The sequence below is a fragment of the Triturus cristatus genome, chromosome 7 (genome assembly GCF_964204655.1).
Source record: "Triturus cristatus chromosome 7, aTriCri1.1, whole genome shotgun sequence".
Lineage (NCBI taxonomy): Eukaryota > Metazoa > Chordata > Amphibia > Caudata > Salamandridae > Triturus > Triturus cristatus.
Genome location: NC_140590.1, coordinates 135,058,635 through 135,083,219, shown reverse-complemented (window position 1 = coordinate 135,083,219; position 24,585 = coordinate 135,058,635). Strand labels below are relative to the sequence as shown.

The 24,585-nt window shown below is 42.2% G+C and overlaps 1 protein-coding gene across 1 annotated transcript in view; it reads left to right on the top strand.

The window, feature by feature from the left end:
• Positions 1-24,585, top strand: part of AMPD1 (adenosine monophosphate deaminase 1) — a 567,491-nt gene that overhangs the window by 319,870 nt on the left and 223,036 nt on the right. The window contains exons 7-8 of the mRNA XM_085615836.1: positions 15,240-15,434; positions 16,432-16,563. Coding sequence (XP_085471962.1) covers positions 15,240-15,434; positions 16,432-16,563 — 327 coding nt within the window. The remainder of the gene's footprint in view (positions 1-15,239; positions 15,435-16,431; positions 16,564-24,585) is intronic.

Sequence of the window (24,585 nt, the reverse complement as noted above, 5' to 3'; positions counted from 1 at the left end):
TCCTCAATCAGATATAGTAAGACCTCATCAGTTCCCACCTCCTTCTGCTCCTCATGCACAGCTGCTTATCAGGCCCAACATGAATTTTGACTTTGGAACTGCTGGCCAGATCACACATCCCATCCTCATTGAAATTGTTGAATTGACAGAGACAACACCTCAGGCAATGTAAGTTGAAAGTATGAGTATTTTATTATGTACAGGCTAAACAAGATCAGTGAATACAGCAAACAAGAGAGGGTCAACAAAGGCCAGTGCTTCAGGTAGTCTAATCAGCTGCACCTTGCCAACAAAGTCTTCATTGAAATTTTAAAGCGATGCCCTTCACCACAATGTCAGGATCGCCACCTACAGGAATGCAGGAAATAAACTTCCACTGTCTGGGGCAGCGAGCCTCACCTACCGTCTTGTGCTTTAACCTGCGGCCCCCTAATGGATCCAGCTGTGCATTATAATTAATATTGTGAGCTAGACTTGAGGATGAATATCAGTAGGCAGAAGTTAAAGAAACAGGGGTAACCCTATAACCCGAGGAACCTGGGCCTCATCAACATAATGTAAACAATGGTTCCATAGGGAAACAATTAATTTCAATCGTAATAAATCAAAAACCACAGCATTTATAAATCAATTGGATAATCAATATCGAACAAAGGTGTACAATTTTAGATACAGAAATTTATTCTTTGTGTTCTAAGTTAAGTATCAACTCTTTCAGAGATAAACAAAATCCTATACAGGGAAAAGGTAAAGAAAAAGAAAAGGCTGTATATACAATATTTTTGAAAAACGACGCAGTGACCAAGTGAATAAAGTGACTTAGTGCAATAGGTGACAGTGTAAATAATTACAATATATGCATGTATTTACTAAGTAAAACCAAAATATATACAAAGTTTCTTATTGTGAAAAGTCCTCAATTTCCTCATGGGTATACAATAATCCTTGTAAGGCACATGTTCTATCTTTTGTTATCAACAAGGAAATCCGATTAATAGGGGACTGGAGAACCGTCAACGTTTCGACCCTACATCAAACACTAGTTGTAAGTAGTCATATCGGGTCTTCTTCAGGACACAGGAGGTGTATACCAGCCTAAACAAAATAAATGGGTATATATGAAAAATAAATATCAATGCTGTGATAAAGACTTTTGACAAAAAAAGGGGAAATAATCCCATAAACTCACCTAGGATATAGGTGCTGGAACAGATGTCCCCAATAGTATTACAGTTGCCTTTTGTTGTCAATCAAAGGGGAACTATCGGGTGACATATATGCAAAATAATAGGAATATATCAGAAAAACGAAATAATTTTAGCCATTAAGCCAGTAAGAAAATATTCTTTTTTAAAGTTTTACCGGGCTCTTAAAGAGTCTTGGCTGCATAGGGGGGCCTCTTACTCTGCCAGATTAACTTCTTCTTTGTTCTCTCTGTCTTTATTCTTACCGCTTCGATTAACGGGACTTTCTCTTGAATACTACAAGTGCAAACCCAAATGGGGATAATCAATATGATGTTCACGACGTGTGACAAACAGATCAAACCATTTTAGGTTAGTAATAGCCCAAATTGATGGCTCACCTGACTTCAAAGTTGGAACTTTGCGTATACCACTTCGAAAATAGACGCAGTCATCAGGACACAAATTCCACTATAATGCATAAGCAAAACATATTTAGTTTCGCATATAGTTGTACAATTTGCACTAAACTAGCGTCTTATCTGTTAAATAATAGGTGACATCAACACCCAATCACACGTTCCAAGGGCTCGCAGTTGATCATAGAGTAGCAATCTCTATATGCTAAACCAACTTGACTTCTATATCCAACATATGCGATATAGCACACACTTTAAAAGAAGACCTATTCACATGGAGCACAGAGAAAGCTGACTATATTCTCCCCAAATGCTCAATACTCGGTTGTCCGTGCATTTAATCGCAAACAAAGCGACGATCTAATTACTATCGCACAGTATGCAGTGTGATACGCACTTCAAAGGAAAGTCTATGCACATCGAATACAGTTGATTTATTACGATTGAAATTAATTGTTTCCCTATGGAACCATTGTTTACATTATGTTGAATATCAGTAGGCATCAGCTCCAGCATTTGCAGAATCTCATTTCAATGTTTTTTAAATGAGCCAAAACGTTATGTTTCTAAGCCGGGAGGTGATCACCACTTCTTGCTGAAACAGTGAACTTGTAGTAACTTACCAGTTGACAGGCTGCTCACCTTACTCAAGCTCCGATCAAAGTACCTAGTAAAGCACTATTTAACATTCAAATGATGTTTCTTTCTACAGTCTTGCAGCCACAAATTGCATGCTGACATCAAAAAGTGCTCTATGGCCCACATGCATCAAAGCAATAACCGGTCGCAAACAGGCAGATTCTCAGAATCTGCCCCTTTGCGACCGGTATTTTTGCATTTGGGATGCATCATCCCAAATGCAAAAATCGCAATCTAAGTAATCTCTAAATAGCGATTACTTAAATTGCGATTGCATTTAAGGAATCTCAAATTGAGATTCCTTAAATGCAATGCATTAAAGTAAAAATATTAGCGATTTCGCTAACAGGGGGAGCAAATTACCATGAAGTTGAACGTCATGGTAATTTGCAAAAACTTTGAAAAATGCACTAAAGTGCTTTTTTCAAAGTTACATTTTACACACACACATGCCCTTGGGGCATGTGTGTGTGCAAGATGTACTCATATGCAGATTTCAGGGGTGCAAAAGGGTGTCCTTTTGACACCCTGGCACCCTTGAAATTGCATGAGCAATTTGCGATTCTCTAATTGAGAATCGCAAATTGAGAAAGTCTTCCCATTCATTCCTATGGGCCTCTAGGCCCATAGGAATAAATGGGGAGGTAATTCCTTAATTGCGACTCGCAATTTGCGAGTCGCAATTAAGGAATGTTTAGAAATCGCTATTTTGTAAGCGATTTCTACATGCATAGCCTTTTGCTATTCCTTATTAGCGAATCCTTATTTTTCGCTAATAAGGAATCGCAAATGGCATTGTTGATGCATGTGCCAGTAGATTCCTAAAATCTGTTATGAAAAACTGATATTTACTTAAAACCTGTGATGCACATCTTTCCTTTTTCCCTTCAAATGGCTCTCTCCTTTCCTTTCCATCCTCTGCATGTCTCTTCTCTCTGATCACAACCTTCTCTAAGGCATACACATGTTTGCCTTACTCTCTAATAATGTATTTCTGCAAACTACCCAAAGCTAATCCTAAACATCACAACTTCTTCTTTTTTGAAAGTGATACCCCTGAAACCTAACACTACCTAATCTCCTCTCACTCATTTATTAACCTCATTAAACATCTGCATGAACACACATATTCTCCTGTCCCCACTAATGATCACATCTAACTCCCATTACTTTAATCTACCACAAAGAAATTGAAGTGGATGCATGGAATGATTTCCATGAACCCACAAAACTAATCCCAGTAACCAACAGCAACCAATAATATCAAATTAAGCACTAACATTGGGTTCCGAAGCAATGTACTGCTTGGCATAAAGCACCTCAACCCCTCGTCAGGGGTAGTTAATGCTATACAAATACAAATGCAATCACAAATAACATCTGCAGCTGTCAGTCGTGACACCACACCACATACCGCTGCATTCCAGAGCCCACATAGCAAAACCAAAGAGCTCAACAACACAATATCCTTTCATTGAAATCTGTACTGGAGGGTGTACCTCAAGTGCAAGTCTCAAGCAAGTCAAAGCTAGTTAGCCCTCACACTGTAGCACAGAGCTTAGCATAATGCTAAAAAGGCTTTTTTATGCACAGGATTCCTGTGCTGTGATTAAAAAGCAGAAACAACAAGTCGAGTTTAACAGGTTCCTTTTCTTTATGTTTGATTAGCATTATTGAATTAATAACAAATACAGAAAGATAAGCCAAGCATTTGACATATTAACCCCTTGCCTGCTCATGACAGAACCACTTCGTCATGAGCCACGGGCGCCGTGTGCTCATGACGGAGTGGTTCCGTCATGCTGCGGCCGTTGCGGTCGCTCCGCCCACGCGGCGCTGATTCCCAGCCTGTGCGGGCGAATAATGCAAGTGGGCGGAGTCGTGACGGAACCACTCCGTCATGAGAACAGCGCGCCCGTGGCTCATGATGGAGTGGTTCCGTCACGAGCATTGCGGTGCCGCGCTCACCCCGAAGCCCCCCAGCGCCGCGGCAAAATTCGTGCCACGGCGTAGGAGTTAACTGTGATCTAGTACAAAGAAAAGTAGGCTGTACAATAGAGTAAAAAGCTTTTTTTTGTTTTGGGCAATATCATAGGAGGAAGGGGGGAGAGGGAGCTAGAATAAAACATCTATAACTGTAGATTGAGTAACAATATAACAATTATTTAAAAGGTAAAGAGACAATTAAAATAATAAAAAGAGAATCAGTCCAATAATTATAAATATTAATGAGAAAAAACAGAGACATAAACAGTTTATGGAGGTTGAAAATTCTCAGAACAATTGCGTGAGACAATGAATGTTGTAACCTTATTCAAATAATTGGTTAATGGTGACTAAAATAAATCCCTATTTACAAATGGTTCAAAAGAAGAGGCAAAAGCAGTATCCAATCTGTGATAGTGACAAACAGTATTCCACCAGGACTTAACAGAGAGTTTGGGGAACATTTCCAGTTTAGTTAAATTTGCTGAAAGGCTGGCACAAACATCAAGTCAAATAAAACCTTTCCATGAAAAGGCAATCCCAACGAATCTGATTGACTTACTATAAAAAGAATAGTATTTGATAGGGAAGTGTGTAAATTAAAAGTAATTTACATATGAGACCGAATATTCCTCCAAAAGGAGGCTACAGCAGGGCAAGAGAACAAAAGGTGCATCAAATCTGTCAAGGGAGAATCACAGGAGCAACAAACCTTGTTATAGTGTGTGTAAAGATAGCTATCGACAGAGGGGTAAAGTATAATCTATGAAAAAGAAAGTAGTGTAGGTTGATCCTCTGTTGGCATAGATTCATTTGAAGGAAGAGAATAAAAAACATCAAGAATTATTCCCATAAGAGTTGAGAATTTATGCCAAAACAAATGAGGACATTTAAAAGTTTCCTGAAAAAGATGAAAGGAACAGGGAGACAAACCATCAAACACATCTTGGACACAAATGATTCCCTTATGTCTCCAGGTCTTCCAACAAATAGATCTATTATTGATGGTAATGAGACAATTCGGCCAAAGCGGAGAACGCAGGAACGAATCTCTAGAATTAATTTTTATCTTGCAATGAGGCCTTAATAATGAGCATGTGTGCTTACACAGCGGAAGAGTAGTGACATTAACTTTTGTAGTAAAGGCCTGGATTTATTTTACAGAAAAAGGCACAAATAAGGATTGTTCAACATTAACCCATAAAGGAGTAAAAGAAGGAGGAATCAGTGAGAAATCTTTTATAAGCTAGTCTAAGACAAAAAGCCTTGTGGTAGAGTCGAAAATTGGGAAAATTCACATCACCATTGGATTTGGGTTTCCGAAGATGGGCCAAGGAAATTATGGGTTTCATATTATTTCATAAGAATTTAGAGAAGAGGGAGTCAATTTAAAAAAAAAAAATGATGGAATATTGACAGGAATCATAGTGAGAATATACAACAAAACTGGAGTAATCAACATTTTAATTGAATCGAGACAACCCCAACAAGAGAGAAAGAGAGGGTTCCAGGAAGAGACAAGTTTAGAAATACAATATAAGCCTTCGTTCATGTTGATTTTAACTGAATCCAATATCAAGTTGTTGAACCAGATGCCTAAATATTTGATTTTAGAACTATTCCAACGGAACCTAGTAGAATCAAATTGTTGTTTGTGACAGAATTTGGTAATGGGAAGGATTTCTGTCTTGTCAGAGATAATCTTATAACCTGAAACTGAGGAAAACTCACAGATCTCCTGTAGTAGAGGAGGAATAGAGGTTTCAGGATGAGATATAAACTTCAAATGTTGAACACCGTATGTAAACCCAGAAATATAATTATTAGGATAAAAAGGGTTCAAGTAATATAATGAATAGAAGCGGAGATAGGCGGCAATCTTGACGCACACCACATTGTAGAGGAAGGAATTGAGAGGTGAGACCATTAAGTACGACAGAAGCTTTAGGAACTGAGTAAAGTAAGGAAATAAGAGAAACAAATTTAAGGCGAAACCCATGCCAATGGAGAGCTTTAAATAAGAAGGACCAATCCACCCTATCGAAAGCTTTCTCAGCGTCAACAGCAACAGCAGCTAAAGGAAAGGTAAGAGTGGGAGCCTCATTCAAAACAATAAAAAATAGCCAGGAGTTATCGGAAGTTAGTCTGCTTTTAATGAAACCACACTGCTCTAGGCCAATTAGCTTTGGTAGAATAGGGTCAAGACGTAAGTCAAGCAGTTTGGCAAAAATGTTATAATCGACATTCACCAGCGAAATAGGACGATGATTCTTACAATGTTTGGGATCACGACCATCTTTGTAAATTAGACAGATTATAGCTTCTAAAAAGGTGTCTTCAGCTTTAACTAGTAGTAAAAAATTGATGTTCAAGGTGCTTAACATTAGTTAGTAGATTTTTATGTTGAGCAAGTGAATGCTTCTTTTCCCTGGAAACAAAATCAATGATAAAGCCACGGGCAGTAGCTTTGATTGTGTCCCAAAGCACAGAAGGGGAAACATCTGGATCTGCATTTAAGGAGAAGAATTCCTCAGCAAAAGAGATAAAAGAGGCAGAAAAAAGCGGATCCTAGAGAAGGAAATTGTTACACTTCCATCTAGAAGACCTGGGGTCTGAATGTAGCAAGTCGAAATCAGTGACCACTGGGGCGTGATCCGAGATGATGATAGGTCCAATTGAAGAGGAAATAAGGTTCTGAGCCAAGAAAGAAAAATTTAATCTAATCGGGTCAGGGAACCATGTGGAGGGGAGAAAAAAGAACATTCTGTTGCCTCTGGGTTACAGAGTCTCCAGGCATCTACAAGGTGTGTTTGCAAAATTGTAGTTTGCAATTGTTTGAGGGTCCTGTGAGGAATAAAGCGGATTTGGGATTGGCGATAAATAAAAGGGTCGATAACCTGGTTACAGTCTCCTCGTAGAATAAAAAATTCACCATTATGTTGAATACAATTTTTTGTAATATTAGGCCAGAAAGAATAATCCGGTGGAGTCAGAATATAAACATTGAAAACTGTTAAAGATATATTGTTAATAAGCAATTTAACTGATAACCATCTACCCTCCTAATCAGATTCTTGAGAAATAACAGAACATTTCAACTTTTGATGATACAAAGTAACTACCCCATTTTTCTTAGTATTCGTAGGAGACACTAATACTAAACCCACCCAGTTCCGTTTGAGTTTCAAAGCCTCTGACTCCGTCAAGTGGGTTTCTTGCAACAAGACTGATTCAGGATTGTATGAAGCTAAATGAGATAGAATTCTTTGCCTTTTTATAGGATTAATACAATCTTTCACATTCCAAGATATTACTCTGAATGTTAAGAGATTGAATAAGATATAAGACAACACAATCATCAGCGGTAAAAAGAAATGAGTAGAATAGTGAAGAGAACACAATATAGGGTGAAAGAAACAGTAAGATCGGTAAGAAAGAACTTAGATAAAAAAGAAGGGGACTGAATGAAAGAATGAAAGAAGACAGGGCATGTCAAACAAAGAATGACAACTGTAATACATACCTTTGAAGGGAAAGAGACAAACAACAAGGACTGGCAACAGACAATAAAGACGGCACATCCAGCAAAGGGAAATGGACCACGTCAGGAGATCAAACAGGACAATGGGCGGATATGTAAGGATTCCGGATGATCTGTAATGAAGAAGAACAGAGAAAAAACATATAAAGATAAATTAATATAGATACATCCAACAAATTATAACCTGTATGGGAGGCAAGAAATGAAGATTATGGTAAGATTACATAAAACTTGCAAAGACTCAGAGACTATCTTGTAAGAGTCAGGTTATAGAGGAAGGACCAGCTGTATCCATGGAGGCCGTAGAGTGCGAATGAAGACATTTTTAAAAATCTGCAGGGTCTTCTAAGGTAGAGGTGCGATTTTGAAAAGTCACTTTAAATAAGCATGGATGAAACAAACCATAGTGTGCACCCAAAGTACGTAATACTGTCTGAGATCAAGGAACTCCATCCGCCACTTAGCCGTTACTGTGGAGACATCTAGGGAATCAAACAGTTTGGCTCCAGAGCAGATCAGTCGTTTTTTAAGCTTGGCCACAGATAAAACTTGCAGGAGATCAGTACATTTCAGAAATAGGAGCATTCAGCCACTGGGCTTTGAAGGGGCAGATAAAGAAGATAGGCGAGGACCCGAACTGTGGGCATGCTAGATATTCAAAGGTACCCGCTCAGAAAGGTCCAGAAGCTTCGGAAGAAAAGAGGTAAAGAAGGTCACAGGGTCATCTCCCTCAATGCCCTCATATAAACAAAGGTTGTTGCGTCTGTTTCTGTTCCCAAGGTCCTCAGCAGATTTCCTTAAGAGTACCACATCCTTCTCCAAAGATGAAACTCTTGCAGAGACATCCTGAAGGTCATTAACATGCTGTTCAACTACGGACACCCTGGAGTCGAGTGAAGATGATTTCGTATCCAGAACTAGACGTATATTGGTTTCCTCAATAAAGGTCTGAGAGCACGTATTTCTTCCAAGACAGTGTTTAAAGATACAGGCGAAAAAGGTTTCAGCGGAGAAGGAGGGTCTCGTTTGAGCCTTTTGTTGGCAGAGGAGGGTGAATGAATCTTTGATGATGCCATGGGTGCAGATGCTGACTTGAAGAGTTAGATTGAGCCATACTGAATAAATTATATGATAGATCCATAGTGGGCGCTGTAGAGAGAGAGCCCGACACAGGGGAACTAACAGTAAGCTTTTTTTTTTTTAAAGTTCTTTTTATTGAAAATTAGGCAGGACACATATGCTATACAGCTACATGCGAGCTGGCAATAAGTGCTGAATATAAAATGGGTCTTTAAAACATATTTAGCACGAATGACATGGACAGTTTCAATTGTACAGAATTAGATCCCACCAATAGGATCCTCCCTGGATCTCGGGGGTTCACAAATCTCTCCCCTGTGGACATTCCATTGCCACCATATTAGTGTCCATTTGTTCGGGCACCCCCTGGCTTCATGGATGGACTTCTCCGTATCCATACACTGTAGTGGAGGCAGCGTTTTAGATACATACATTGCTATGTTAGCATAAGCGTCTTAGCTGTTAGAAACGCCATCTTGCCACTTTTGCTGCATTTGCACACAACACTGCACATGTTATTATTTGAAAACTGCTTGCTTGCCTTTTCTTCACATGAGAACTGTCTGTTGTTCACATCCCTAGACGTACACTGCGACCTTGGTCTGAACATTGTGTGCAGAAACAGCCTGAGCCACCAAACAATGTATGTTTTTGAGTTCAGGTTGATCTGCCCACACTCTAGCAATAACACGCACACACTGAAAGTCGAGAGCCTTTAATATTGCAGTTTGCATGCATTAGACACACATTCTGGAGAAGAACTTTTCCAGGCGCAGAGCAAAGCTGATCCTGTGATGTGATTCACCTAAGCTGATCTTTACGGTATGGGGTTCCCCATTTAAACCTAGAGACCTTCTATTAGTCTAATAATACTAGCTTACTAGCGAAGGGAGGGTGGTTGTATTCCACTATCATTTGTAATATGATTTCTCCCTTCATTTTCTACGGTATTGTAACAATGCTGATGGTTTTAATTTTAATCATTTGTCTGCTTATGTTAGCCAAAGTACTGCATCTTAGGACACGTAGTTTATAAAATAAACATTTTAAACTTTACCATGTCTCTGACTACTCTTGTTGTGGACTGATATGAGAATAATAACGAACAGGTATTTCTGATTCCCACCATTCCTGAGAGTACTCTAAAGTCGCATGTTCTGGGTTGTCTAATCATTGGTAACTTCTATATGGTATGAAGAGCGAATGAGACACTGATGCTGGTCGGATAGGGGTTCTGGGTACTGAGGTGAGTTTTTGGTACACCGCAATTCACTGAGGTCCTGGTTTCCTACGCATAGTTCTGTGCATGAGCAGAATCCCTGCAACAACACCAATCCATATCTTTGCCCCAATCAGCCACATGAGGCGGGTTCTGTGCCCTTCACAATCGGGCAATATTCCTTTTAGCAACCTTCAGCCCCAAAGTGACCCTTGTTCGTTCCCTGGAGTTCAAGTCAGTAGGGTCCCAAATATTCAACAAGGCCAATTTAATATTGCAGTGGATCTGTTGTCCCAATACTTCCTCCATCTGACGCACTACCCCCTCCCAGTAACTCTGGATAACTGCGCATTCCCAGAGAGTATGTATAAAAGTTCCCTCCTGACCATACTGTCGCACACAGCTACCATTCAACGTGTAACCCATGCTAACCTATCAGGGGCCCTGACAAGTAGGATCTGTGGAGAAGCTTTAGCTGCACCAGGTAAAGCCTGGAGGAGATGGCCACCTGCCGAGGGGAGGCCATTGCCACGTGCCAATCCTCAACATCTAGACCTGCCACATCATGGTCCCATTTGGATCTCAAGCGGGCCAAGGGGTCCGCCATGTTGTTGATGAGCTTTTTGTTAATGAGTGAAATGGCCTTCTCTGGTAGATCACCGTCTAAGATCCTATCTTTGAATGGGGAGGATTCGTGGAGCTCACTACCCCTGGGAAGCACAGCCAGCAAGGCATGCCTAATTTAGAGATACCTGAAATATTCAGACTGGGCTAGGTCGTATTCTTGCTGTACCCGGGGAAAAGGGACCACATCCCCCGACTTCCATAGATCACCCACCTTGGAGATACCTATGAGGCCCCATCTATCGAAGCCCTTCGAGCGGATCAGTTTGCCTAGTTGCTCACTGTGCCAGAGTGGCGTGGCCTGTGTGAGCTTTTCCTCCCAACCCAGACTCCTAGTAGCCACCCTCCACATGTGCACCGCGTGTCCGGTCGGGCCAGTCAGAGCAGGTTTCAAAGATCTTACATATAAAGCACCCTCAAAGCCACCACCCGGGAGGAGCCACCTGTTGATCTAAAAAGCCGGGTCTCCCTTAGTCTGTACATGCATTGGCCAATTGCTGCGAGTTGCGATGCCCAATAGTATCTCCTAATATCCGGAAGTCCAATGCCCCCGTCAAACCATCCTAACGTGACTTTGTGTGTTGCAATGCGAGGTGGTTTACCCTCCCACAGCAAGTCCCAATTGATACTGTCAACCTCCATGAAATACGAGGCGGCGACAGGAAGCGGGATGTTCTGTAACGCATATAAAAGTCTAGGAAGGGACATCGTTTTGAATAGGGCCGCTCATCCCAAAAGGGTAAACGGAAGTGATTTACAGTGTTGGATGTCGGATCTAAGACGCACTAGGGGCGGCAAGACATTACAGTTGCAGAATCTAGATCGATCTTTAGGGACCCAGATCCCCAAATATTTAAAGCCGGTGGCGGCCTCCGCCAATTGGCAGCCCTGAGGGAGTAAAGGGCGTTTGCCATAAATGACATAGAGCACCGATTTAGACCAGTTTATCTAATACCCCGCAAACCTACCAAACATGTGAAATATGTCCAAAACCACGTTGAGGGACACCGCCGGGGAGGCTAAGTAAAGCAAAATATCCTCGTACAGGGAGATGCGGTCCTCCCACCCTGACGTCCATTTAAGGCCCCGTATGACGGGGTCCTGGCGAACCCATGTCGCCAAGGGCTCTAGTGCCAAGGCGAAGAGAAGTGGAGACAAGGGGCAACCATGTCTGGTGCCCCTGCCGAGAACGAAAACGGGAGATTTTCTATTGTTAACGACCACTTGGGCAAGTGGTTGATGGCACAGAAGCCACACCCATTTGATAAATTCGAGCCCAAAACCGAGCTTATGAAGAACTGCAAACATGTAGGGCCATTCGATGGTGTTGAATGCTGAAGCTGCATCTAGGAATACCATGACAGCGTCCAGCCTGATCGTGTCAACCCGGCACAACACTCCATGGAGCCTGCGCAAGTTGAAGGAGGTATTTCGGGCGGGCATAAATCCTGATTGGTCCGGATGGACCAGGCGGGCGAGGACCCAGAGCAGGCGAGTGGCAAGAACCTTCGCTAGGATTTTCATTTCACAGTTAGGCAATGAGATGGGCCGATAGAACGAGCACTTGTTGACTGGCTTACCCGCTTTATGGATTGCTACAATGTTGGCGAAGCGTTGGTCCTCGGGAAGGATACCCTCTTTTTTGCTTTCGCTGTACATTTCGGTGAGATAAGGTGCCGTCTTGCTCGCCGTGAGCTTGAATAACTCAATTGGCAGACCGTTAGGGCCCAATGCTTTCCCCCCAGTCTTTGATGGCCTTCTCAACCTCTGCGACTGTAATGTCAAGATCGACGTCTGAGCACTCCTTCTCGGTAAGCGACGGCATCAAGATATCCCGTAAGAGTGAGGAAGCCTCTTCCTCCGTATGCAACGTGTGGGATGTGTAAAGTGACTGATAGTATTGGCGAAGGCGTCCGCAATGTCTTGTGGTGCAGTGAGGCTAGAGTATGAGTCTGTTTCTATCTCAAGCACTACTCGCCGAGCCCTATCTCTTCGATCCAACCAAGCAAGTAATTTACCATCCTTGTCACCTAAATTGTAGATTCTGCTGAGTGTGGCCCTATAATCCGTCTTGGCGGCCTCCGTGGCCAGGTCAGAGAACTCCTTGACCTTAATATGCAGTTTCTTACGCACGTCAACTGTGTCCTGTGTCTGGACTGCGTTTTCTAAGTCTAAGATCTCCCCCTCTAATCGCGTTGTGTCTGCTGCTTTCTCCGTGCGCTGTCCGGCGATCTGGGCCAAGACCACCCCCCGCATAACTACCCTGTAGGCCTCCCAAAGCATAGTCAGCGAGTCAACCGACCCTTCATTTTCCTGAAAGTAAAGATCAGACTTGCTCAGATCCTTTTCCCTGATGTGGGGAGTCGTGAGGTACCTGGAGTTAATCGGGGCAACACGGCGGACTGTGGGCTCCCCACCTCTAAGCGACACTGAATGGGTGAGTGATCGGAGATCCCCCTAGCCAGGTGGTGTATGTCTCTGACAACGTGGAGCTGATGCGCTAGTATCAACACATAGTCAATGTGGGACATACTGCCATGAGGGCCAGAGAGATAAGTGTACTGTAGGTCGGTCGGGTGCAAGCTCCTCCACACATCCACTAGGCCCATCGCTCCCAGAAAGCTGTGTACCCACCTGCGGGAGGGCCTCTGGGGCCATCGGTCAAGGGAGTCACAGACAATAGAGTTGAAGTTGCCCCCAATCAACAGTCTGCCATCTGGTAAGTTTAGAAGGAGATCCCCAAGATCTATGAAGGCCTGAGAGTGCAATCCTGGTGGTATGTAGACAGAGAGGAGATTGAGTTTACGCCCCTCCCAGGTCCCATAAACAGCCACAAATCTACCAGGGACGTCAGTGCGGACCGAGTCAACAGTCATAGGGAACGATTTCCGGACCAGTATACCCACTCCCTGGGATCCAGAGCCAAAAGCAGAGTGTGCCCCCAGCTGGAAACCCCATCGCGACAGGGCCTTGCTAGCATTCCCAAGCAGGTGGGTCTCCTGTAGGAAGACGACATCTGGGGAGTGACGTTTTAAAAATTGGAGAACCACACCTCGCTTGATCTTGTCTCCCAGCCCATTGACGCTCCCCGACAGCAACTTAAGCTCCTGTCTAATCGTCGTGCCCATCACTCCCTCGTGAGAGTACGCTCAGTAACTGAGGAAACCAACCAGTAAGGCCCCCAGGAGGAGACGTTCCCGGAGACCCCTGGACCTTCAAAAATAGATATACCGAGAGCATGGAACCCATTCCTGTCAATACCTGAACAGTAAGCTTTTTATTTGAATATAGTAGATGTTTGGTTCTGCTCATGTATGCAAATAAAAAATACTTAAAACCAGCGCAGGCACAACAATCCAATAAAGTCTCTTTTTTTAATAAAAAGTGAAAAATAAAAGATGAGAATGAAAAAGCCCAGAGGTGCAGGAATTAACTATAGCTGGAGGAATCCAAAATGGACTAAAAGAAAATTTAAAAGCCCAAAAGAGATGTAAGTGAAAACAGTACCTTCATAAAATGTCCTACTTGAGGAGGATTCCACCAGTCAGGGAAAAAACTAAATGGCGGCTAAAATATGATGAACTGTGTCCCTCGACGTTTCATTAAAACTGAAGCAGGAAAGAGGCATTGAAGGATAGATTCATGCTCTGCAGGGGTTCCCCTGCATAATCCGCTCCATGAAGCCTTTTGAGTGGTTCAAAAACCACCGAAAACAAAGCTGTTTCTCCCGAAGCGGTGCTGAGACCATTAGTGTTTTCAAGTCACTGATCAACCCAGTGACCTATAAATAGACGACTGAGGCTGATTTGTAGTTAGAGTCTAAAAACTGTACCCCGAATGTGGTAGTTTATACAGGGCTGAGCCCTGACTAAGCAACATCAGCCTCTAAAATATCTGTAAAGCAGATGCGGTTTAGGTTAAACCATTTGCCACTCTTCGAAATGGAAAGAGAAGTGCATAGCAAAGAAAAGCTTTGGCCACTAGTTTTTAGTTCCACAGAAACGCTTAAACATATGTTTTCATGCATATTTGTCACTAATGTTGGTCAGCATATTTTTATCGGGTTTCATATGGCTGTGATAATGACAATGTTGATATGATGAATTTAGCAACTATATTGCATACTGTCATTGAGGGTTTATTGGACCATCTCAACAATTGGTGTGATACTTTTAGCTTGATTCTTGATCTATAATGCGTTATGTATTAATGCTTTAAAATATATCTTTTGCTTCGAAATGAAACATTTTATAAATTAATTTTAAATTAATCCCTCTTTAGTATAACAGTTTGGAAAATTTGACTCCAGTATCCCTCTATTTTGGAAATCAAAATTTGGAAGTTACTTAGTATGCAAATGTATTCTGTATTAAACTGCAGATATCTACTCTTACAACTTCACAATCCAGCTACAGCCCGCTTACTTTTCACTTTAAGTTTCTAAATTTTTTCAAAACTCTTTGATGTAATCTTACAGGTAGAGAGAGAGGTCTAATTTGTCAAAATATGTTGAATAACCGTGCCCTCATTTGGTATACCATTTTCAGGTTGACACTCATATCCATGCTGCCGCGTGTATGAGCCAGAAGCACCTCTTACGCTTCATTAAAAAGAGTTACCGGGTGGATTCGGAGCGAGAAGTGTGCAGCTCCAAAGGGAGGACCATGACGCTGAGGGAACTCTTTGCTCAACTGAAACTTCACCCCTATGACTTGACAGTGGACTCATTGGATGTGCATGCAGTAAGTGAAGTATTTATAGTCCCATAGGCACAGCAAATCACATATTGGTGCTTCTACCTTGCAAATCAATGCTGCATCTGTACAATTGTGACACTAGGACACAATGACAGTACCATTGTGGTGTTTCCTTTGTTATAAACTTGCTAGCAAAATTTGGGGGCATATCAACAACAACCGGCGATAATTATCGCTCAGCGCACTTAGCGCTAGGATAATTATCGCCGGCTTGCGTGGATTTTTTAGCTATTAGCAACGCTTATCTCAATAGCGATAAAAATCCTCACGCTAAGTGGCTAACGTGAGATTATCGCTGGAAACCCAGCGATAATCTCACGTTAGCTTGTTGATAGGGACTCACAAACTTAGCCATGATATCCTCCTTCCATAGGATATCATGGCTAAGTCAGAAAAATACCAGACGTAAAAAAGCAGCGTTAACCGCGGTTAGGGCTGCTTTTTTTGTTTCTAACAGGGTTAGCGACATTCTTGATAATAGGAGAAATGTCGCTTAGCGACATTTCTCCTATTATTTTACTCTGGAACGCCCCCTTTGCATCTCATTAGAGATGCAAAGGGAAGCGTAGAGTAAAAGGGTGCTAACATGCAAATTTGCATGTTAGCACCCTGTTGTTGATAGGGTGCTAGTTTTATCTCTGCTTTTTTGGCTAAAAAAGCAGAGATAAAGCCCTGATTGATATGCCCCCTAGTCTCTGGACTTCATTGGACATGTATTATCCTCACACTAGTCAAAGCACTGGTATCGTTAGAATCCTAATTAATAATTCATATTTTTTGGAAGGGTTATTTTTCTATCAAACGTATCAGTGGCCTGTCTTTGATCGCTGATTAGGTAAAAGAGGAAGCATCTGACCATATGCCTTTGTCAAATAATGGGAGAAGTCATATTTTCTCTCCTTCTGTGGTTTGCTTTCTTAGCATCTAAGCAAAAAGCAAGAAAAAGTCATTAATATGAAGTTTGATTGTATTTTCTTTAAAGGGACGCCAAACGTTTCAGCGTTTTGATAAATTTAATGCAAAATACAATCCAGTTGGTGCCAGTGAACTCCGAGATCTTTACATGAAAACTGATAATTACATTGACGGGGAATACTTTGCTACAATCATAAAGGTAAGGTAATTTAGCGGTCTGTTTTTGCATGCCTTGTGAAGATTTGTGCAAGAAAGAACAAGCATTGGCAAAGCCAATGGGTCTTGGAGATGTGAGAGCTATTGGCTTTGTCAATATTAATGTCTTTTAGCCAAGAGCACATAATTTAAGTGTGTAAGTAAGTTTTTGGTATGGTACAGAAATTACTTCCTTCTATATAAAACCTAACTGGACCTTAAAAGGATGTCCGAGGGTGTAAAAATATATAACTTCCGAGTCATCAAGTGTAATGTTTTTGACCAATCGCATTTCAGCAGTCCTTAAATTCAAAACTGAAATATGAAGGGAAACCCCGTTTTGTGTCTAGGAATGTGTCCTGTGCCGCTCTTCTTCCTTACCTTCCACTGCAAGCATTAATATGTAAACTATGTTGAAATGGTGGATATGTATGCCGGAGCCAGCCAGTTGCTGTGGAGACGAGTTCTTCGCCGTATACTAAATAAAAGCATTATATGACTTGTTGACGCTACATGAGGCAGCCTGGGACTGCAGATGCTGCTGAGGGGCCGTGGTCAGGGCCAGAAGAAGGAAGTTCACTGTGCTGGACATGGGCTGATGGAGGCCCATTGGCAGCAGACCCTGATGGGTGAGTGAGAGAAAGCAGCAGCTAGAGCACTCTTCCCCAGTTCTCTTTTCATGCTTGATGCTTCACTGAAGCCCTCTTCTCAAACAAATCACTATGCAGTAAATGTTGGACATGTTCTGTGACTCAAACAAAGGCAAGGAGGACCAAAGTGGATTCGGCATTCTTTGCCCCACATTGGTTCTGAGTTTATGTAATCTGGCCCCAGGTCATACGCTAAACATTTCTCTATTATTTTCCCTCAAAGCGCTATGAACGTTCCAGTAGAGAGATAGTAAGTACAGTCAAAACAACGTCACTGTCTGCAGCAGCTTCAAGTCCACACATTTGGCCTCCCGTTATCCCTGTCAACTAATAAGTCATTCTTAGACAAGCATTTCCACACTGTGTTCCATCTGTATTCCAACGTGATACACTACTTCCATGTATGTTTACTCAGAGATGGTTATAGGAAAGAGTTCACACCATGAAGCGTGTTCTTTCTGGGTCCAAATTGAGGGCTGTTGAATGAAGAGATGTAGGAACGAAATGAGAGGTCTATTGGTCAGTGAACAAGGGGCTTTGAGAGCTCCAGTGGGAAAAAGTTGATGTTGGGCAAATTAATGTATTGTACAGACGAATACATAAGAGTTTTCATGTTTTACATATTCATATTCACCTTAATTGCTTGATATTCAATTTGTTTTTCACCTTTGGGCGATCTTTTCTTTTGTGGTTAAATTGCTTGGGAGACACTGGAGAAGATCAACCTAGTCATGTTTTCGAGCTTTTTTCTAGCAAAAATGTAGAGCCTTGCGATGACTTCAGTCCACCCCTTGTTCCTCCCATTTTCCTAATACCTTGATGTTACCCCATAGCTGTTTTACTTCACTTGGGCAGTTTAATATCGCAACACATGCATGAATCACGCCAAAGTATAGCAGCCACGTTTATAATGTACATGCGTGCCTAGCTGCTCCAATCGACGTTTTTTAATGCATTCCAGGACTTGTAGCACTGGTTAGGTCTCGCCTGACCTAGCGCATGCGCTGGTCTGGCGAGACTTATTGAGAGGGCTCCAAAAAGTGCTACCAGGCCAGTCTAGAGCTACAGTGCATGTGCGCGGGCACGCGCGCCGCGCTTTACCGCAATTACTTTCACTTTCGCTGCCCAACGGCCGCTTTGCATAGCCAATAGGTCTCACTTTTGGGACCTTCTAAGTATTTAGTTATGCAACTGTTGCATGGCTAAACACTTATAAGGTCCCAAAGGCGAGACCTATTGACTATGCCAATGCTTGTTTTTATAGTTGTGTAAACCAGACCAAAATTGCCAGAATTGAAAGGAAAAAAATGATTAAGCAGCGAGCTGGCCATAGACCTCGCAAACTCAGCAGGGTTGATTTGTAAGGAATCCACTGCTTCTTGTAACTGGACCTGACAGCTCATGAATGCATTTTGACTTGAGATGTGGTGCAATGTCGTTTTGAAACTTTTATTACATGAATCCATCCATTGTGGCAAGTCAGCAGTCAGACGATTTATAAGTTAGGTGAAAGTCATAAATGCACTTTCTTAAGTCATTAATAATAACATGATTGAGCATTGTTACATCACAACTTGTATTATTCTGTCTGAACTCCTTCTGATCCACCCTTCCACTGCCCCCAAGCCTAGCGCTTCTTTGAAACTCATGTATCGTATGACACTTGGGCCCCCTAATGCTTTGTCAAACTCTTGCTTCCGGTCTTAAGCATTTAAACTGCAAGGTCCAACATACAGTGGTAGAAGTTTAATCTGAACTAAATCTGTATCAAAGTCTACATGAGACATACAAGAGGATAAAAGGCTCCCGTCAGTCGCTTGAGCCCGAGCAATGTACATCTGTCTTTAGGTGACCTTACTGAAGTTTGCTCAAAGCAGCTTCCTCTCTGTACAATAGCCGGCTTTGTTGTCGATAGTGTACATCCTCATTGGAGATTGCCTCTGCCTTCTCAGTGAAGCTTCACTTTGCTTAAACTCAGAGAGCCTGCAGGAATGCCCGTAGCTAAAATATATTGAATCAGTGGGCTTCTCTTGATCAACTAATGGATGTACAGAGGCAGGTGACTTTGTGGGAGAAGCTGAGGCCTGTGATTGTGGCTGGTGAGCCTGTGACATGAGATTCCGTTCCCCGTGGCTCACTTTGCAGTCAGAGAAAAAAAAGTAAGCAGATGCCCTCGGAAAACAGCATCTGACATTTGACCTCTGTCTTTGAATGCACAGCAACTGTGATGTGATAAGAACAAGATTTATAGGCCTGCTTACAGAAACAGAGCTCGGAGAGAGTGAAAACATAAGTGCTCTTGTAACGTTCTCAAAAACAGAAAAAAATGGGAGCAGTGGATAGTAGTAATTGGTCCATGCTCTCTGGGAGGGCTAAACACAGGAAGAGGCATGATGCATGCATGCCATGGACAAATGGGGAGAAAGAATATGAGAGCGACAATGGAGCCAGCAAATGGAAAGAATATGGGCGGGCTGAAGCCCACAAATTAAATACAACAGTCTTTTCTAGACAGCACATACACTGTCTAGCCGAGACCTCATGAGTAGTGGAAGGACACAAGTAATGTGCCCATGATCCAGGGAAGGGACAAACACACAAAGAGGAAGGAGGAAGGCAGCTTAAGATGGGTGGCCAATAAGGAGCATGCACATGAGAGCGACAATGAAGCAAACCACTGGTAAGCAAGTGGCGGACTCTAAGCCCACTGTTAGAAAAATATAAGGTCTTTAAGAGACAGCTATCAAGGCAAGACCTAAAAAACACAAAAGGTTAAACCGAGATCACAAATTTGAACTGGCTTTCAATGCCTGCTAATATCAAATGAAAGCAAAGTAGTTAACCAGCACATGGCAATAAACAAACAAGGTCACTGGAGGCTGAATTTTCTACAACGGTTTTCCATTGAGAAGCCTGCCGGCTTCCAGATCAGAAAGGCGGGAAAACTCGAGATAAAACAGAACGTCCCACAGGCGCTCGGTGTCATTGCACCCAGAGCCTACTTGGGAGGCCTCACCGCTGCTGCCTAAGACATTGATTTATCCAGACAAGAACAACAAGTAAGTCCTGAGCCCTGCTATCTCAGCTCCCCGCCCCCACCATTTCAATTCAGAACCCACCCCTAAAGCTTAACTCTTCATATGCCTTATATCACAGTAACCTACAGTGCACCGTCACTGTAATCAGCAGAACGCTATGGCTGTAGCGAATTTATAGAAGAGCTTACCGGCCATCCAATATGTCCGTCCTGACCTCACTTTGAGGTAAATATAATTTCTTCCACCACGACATGTTACAACCAGCTTTCCCTATGTTCTTTCTATAATGCAGTAACTGACATGCATTCTCTTGTCCTTATACTGTAGAACCCGGCTGGGTCCTCACGTGAGTGTTTTTTACTTTCACCTTTCACTTCACTGTCACAGAGGCAGCACTCTCTTCATCCAGGTAATTCCCTATAGATGCCTTCTCATTAGTTTTCCTGCATTTGTGCCGGTATATGGGCCTTATGCTTTCCTTATATTATTTTAGATGTCCCTACATCGTCAGTCCTGAGGAGACCCCCATTGATAGAAGGGTCGAAACGCCGTCGACAAGTAAAAAAGAACAGACCATTACCCAGCCCGTACCATTGTGTACCGAAGCTGTAAAAAATACTGCATAAAAATGGTCGTTTTTCACAACTGATGGAAACCGTGTACATAATAATTCACTTTGTATATTCACTTATTGGTTCCATTTCTTCACTAGGGGACACAATGCACAAACAGTACTACTTTTGACTGTAAGAAGTGTACCTATTGTTTTTTTTTTTTCCATAAAATATGTTATACCGAGCAAACTGTGTAGATGGTTTTTCTTGCCCTTTGACATTATATGGTCCCTTTTATTGCGAATGTGCATAAGTATTTCAAATATCAGTTCTATCTATCCACAGGAACCATTGTTTTCTTATATATAAATATTACCCTGGTTCAGTCGTGAGTAGGGTTCCCCTGTTACTTCCTTAGAATTTTCTACAGAAGCATCTACTTCTCCCAAGTATGTTTCCATTCAACACTCTATTGACCCAGCAGAGCCTGGGGTCCAGGGAGAAGCCCAGCATAGCTTTTGGAGTAAGAGTCAGCTGAGAAAAAAAGGCAATCCTGCTTCGAAACAGTAGCAGCACTCACACTCTTGTGATCCCAGCTAACATTACACCTCTTCTCATCAGGAGCCAGGTTCCAGTCCCTGCCGATCAAATAATCATGTAGCTAAGTGATGATAACATAATTAGGACCGCATACTCCAGCACAAGTTCTTTGAGTACCTGAAGCCTCTATGCCTGAAACATAGAAAATGAAGGCCCAAGTTGCATCAACGCAGACAGAGGGCTAATTGATCATGAAAAATAATGTGGCTATTTTGAATTTGTGCTTTTGATACCTGGTTTTTCCAGCACCATCAGGGATGTATCCCAGATGATCAAAATTGTTATATAATCATAATATTTGTGGTATATTTTCAATGCACATATATGCATATTTTAAGCCACTGCAAAACATAGGCCACTGAAGATGTTCAACAAAAAAAACAACATTGGCTTTCAGACAGATAGTTATTCAACGGACATCAAAATAAACAAATTATTTTACTGAGGTGCATTTAATAGGGGCAGGCACTTAGCATGGCTACAATTCGGGAGCGGCACACGTCTTCTCCCAGAAAGCTAATGTATTTAGAGGCCAGTTGGTAGTAAACACAAGCAGAAAAGACTAGAGCGCACATCTCAGTGTAGAACAATGGACCTAGAAAGGTGCATTTTAAAGGGGTTGGTAAATTATGAACAAATACATTAAATAAATTACAGTTCACAGGCTTCAGTGGTGTATTTTGTGTTTTGCTCCCCATCGCGCTATGCTGTCTCTTGCCTGCGCCCAGCTGCCCTTAAATGTACAAGCAGCCCGGGGGCATTAATTTACGATTTAAAAAAACTCTCACTTTGAAGTCAGATAAAGAAAAGTAAACAGGTGCCCCTGAAAAGCAGCATATGACATTGGACCTTGGTCTTTGAATACACATCAAATGTGACGAGATAAGAACAAGATTTACAGGCCTGTTTACAGAAACAGAGCTCGGAGCGATGGAAAAACATGAGCACTTGTGTGAAGTGCTCAAAATCACATAGAAAAAAGTCGTTCCTAAAACAGCTCCTAAAAGGGGAGCAGTGGGTGGATTGTAGCAATTGGTCCATGTTCTCGGGGAGGGCTAAGCTCAGGAAGAGGCATGACGCATGCATGCCATGGACAAATTGGGAGAAAGAATATGAGAGCGACGATGGAGCCAACAAATGGGAAGACTATGGACGGGCTTAAGCCTACATTTTTAATACAATAGCCTCTTCGAAACAGAGCATGTGCTATCTAGCCAGAGTGTAAAAGGTCAAACTAAAGACCAATTGGAGCAGGCTGAGCTCTAGGAATCAAGAAGCGTAGCAAACTTATAAGAGTGTAGCATTGAGGTTAAACATGAGAACAAACAAGACAGACAAGAGAATGAATCACGGAAACTGTAGCACGCTAGACAGAGAAAGGCTGGAGAGTAAATACGTCAAGACAGGCACAAGGGGGCTAAGTACTGTAACAAGCAAGGTAAAGTAAAACTGGCAACTAGAGATTGCTAGAGGGGAAACAAGCAACGGCAGAAAGTACAAGAATCAAACACAAGGTAACTAAGGAGCAGAGTCAGAGAAACAAGTGGAATAAGCAAGGGGATAAGTGGATCAAAAAAGCAATACCAGATTATAGGAACATCACCAACTAGGAGCTATGTAGAGAGGGAGTAGATCAGGAGCTGGACCTGACTGCAGGCAAAAGGCAGAACATAGAGTAAAGCAAAATGCAATAGACATCTGGGAGCATTCTGCAGGAAGATGCACTGGAATAGAACACAGACCCTGGCAGAAGCAAAGCAGTAATTAGTCAGAAGACCGTTCCATTAAATAGAGGTTCAAACATCAACACATGAACAAGGCGCGTTAGTCAATGGCAGCTATAAGCAGTTGCAGGCAGTAGCAGGCCCAGGGTAAAGCCATATGATTGGGCTGTCAAAAGCAGCCACAGGAGTGTGCAATTCTATTTTTTCACAAATTCTGGATGAGAAATGTCTTTGTGGCTAACTAAGAGGACTAGTACTATTGATAGCAGTGTACAGTGGCTGCCGGGTCTTCGTGAACACTGGGATCTTCGTGTTGGTATCTGTCGTCCATGAAAGTGTATGTTGGCTTCCAATGTGTCCAAGACTGAAATGGCATATAGACAGTAAGCATATGTGGACTTTAGATTAATTTTGGTGTTGATTTCCAGGCTGCAGTTCGTCAATACACAGTGCTTCCTTGTAGCAGAGAGATGGACTAGTAGCCGTATGAGAGCATGCCTTAGATAATACTGAGCTTTCAAAAAGACACAAGAAAAGGCTGCTTTTCTTTCCACTGTTCTCTTTATTGGTTGTTCTCTTGGCCCAGATTTCAAAAAAGGACTGAGTTGGTGGGAAACTGGAGACAGTGTGGTGCTGAGCAAGTGGAAAGGTTAAGGTGGGATTTCAGGGAGAGACACCATTTCCTCCTGACAAAAGGCTTGCTGTCTTACATTGGCCTAGGGTGTGGTGGCATACTTGACCCCATGGGGTGAAACTACTTGAAAAGCCCGTGCTTTTCCAACTGGACCTTATTAGATACCCTATAACCCTGTTTTTAAATATGGAGACACAGATTTAGATTATGTGCGCAGACAAAATTAAGATGGTGACAACCGGTTGTCAAATTGTAAAGTTTGGAAATTCTGATAAATCTATATGTAGCTGAAAAGATCTCTGGCTTTAAAATCAAATTAAGTAAGTCAGAGATACTTGACCCACTAATAATGTCGAAGCAAGACACAAGAATGCTTCAACTTCTCTAGCCTTTTTAATTAGAGAAAAACAGGGTGAAATATTTATGGATAAACAATATGAGATCAATTTACAGAGTATGAAGCCAGGTCGCACCCACCTCAATTTTATAGTTATTACAGGTGATATTATCAAATGGAGAAATGTATGTATTTTGAAATTAGAAAGAACTAAAGCTATCACTCAAAATGTGCTCTCTAAACTCCCCTACCTCTTTCAAGTCATGGGGACAGTCCAGCCCGAACTGCCAAGCCATGTCTTCCCTGGACCGGAAACAAGCTTCCTAGGACCGTCAGTCCCTTGCTCACTTTGCCACTGGATTCAAGCAAGCCTGGCTGAAGACGGCTGAAATGCCAGAAACCGGTCCTAGGAAGCTTGTTTCCGGTCCAGGGAAGACATGGCTTGGCAGTTCGGGCTGGACTGTTCCCATGAGGCACAGGGTCAGACTG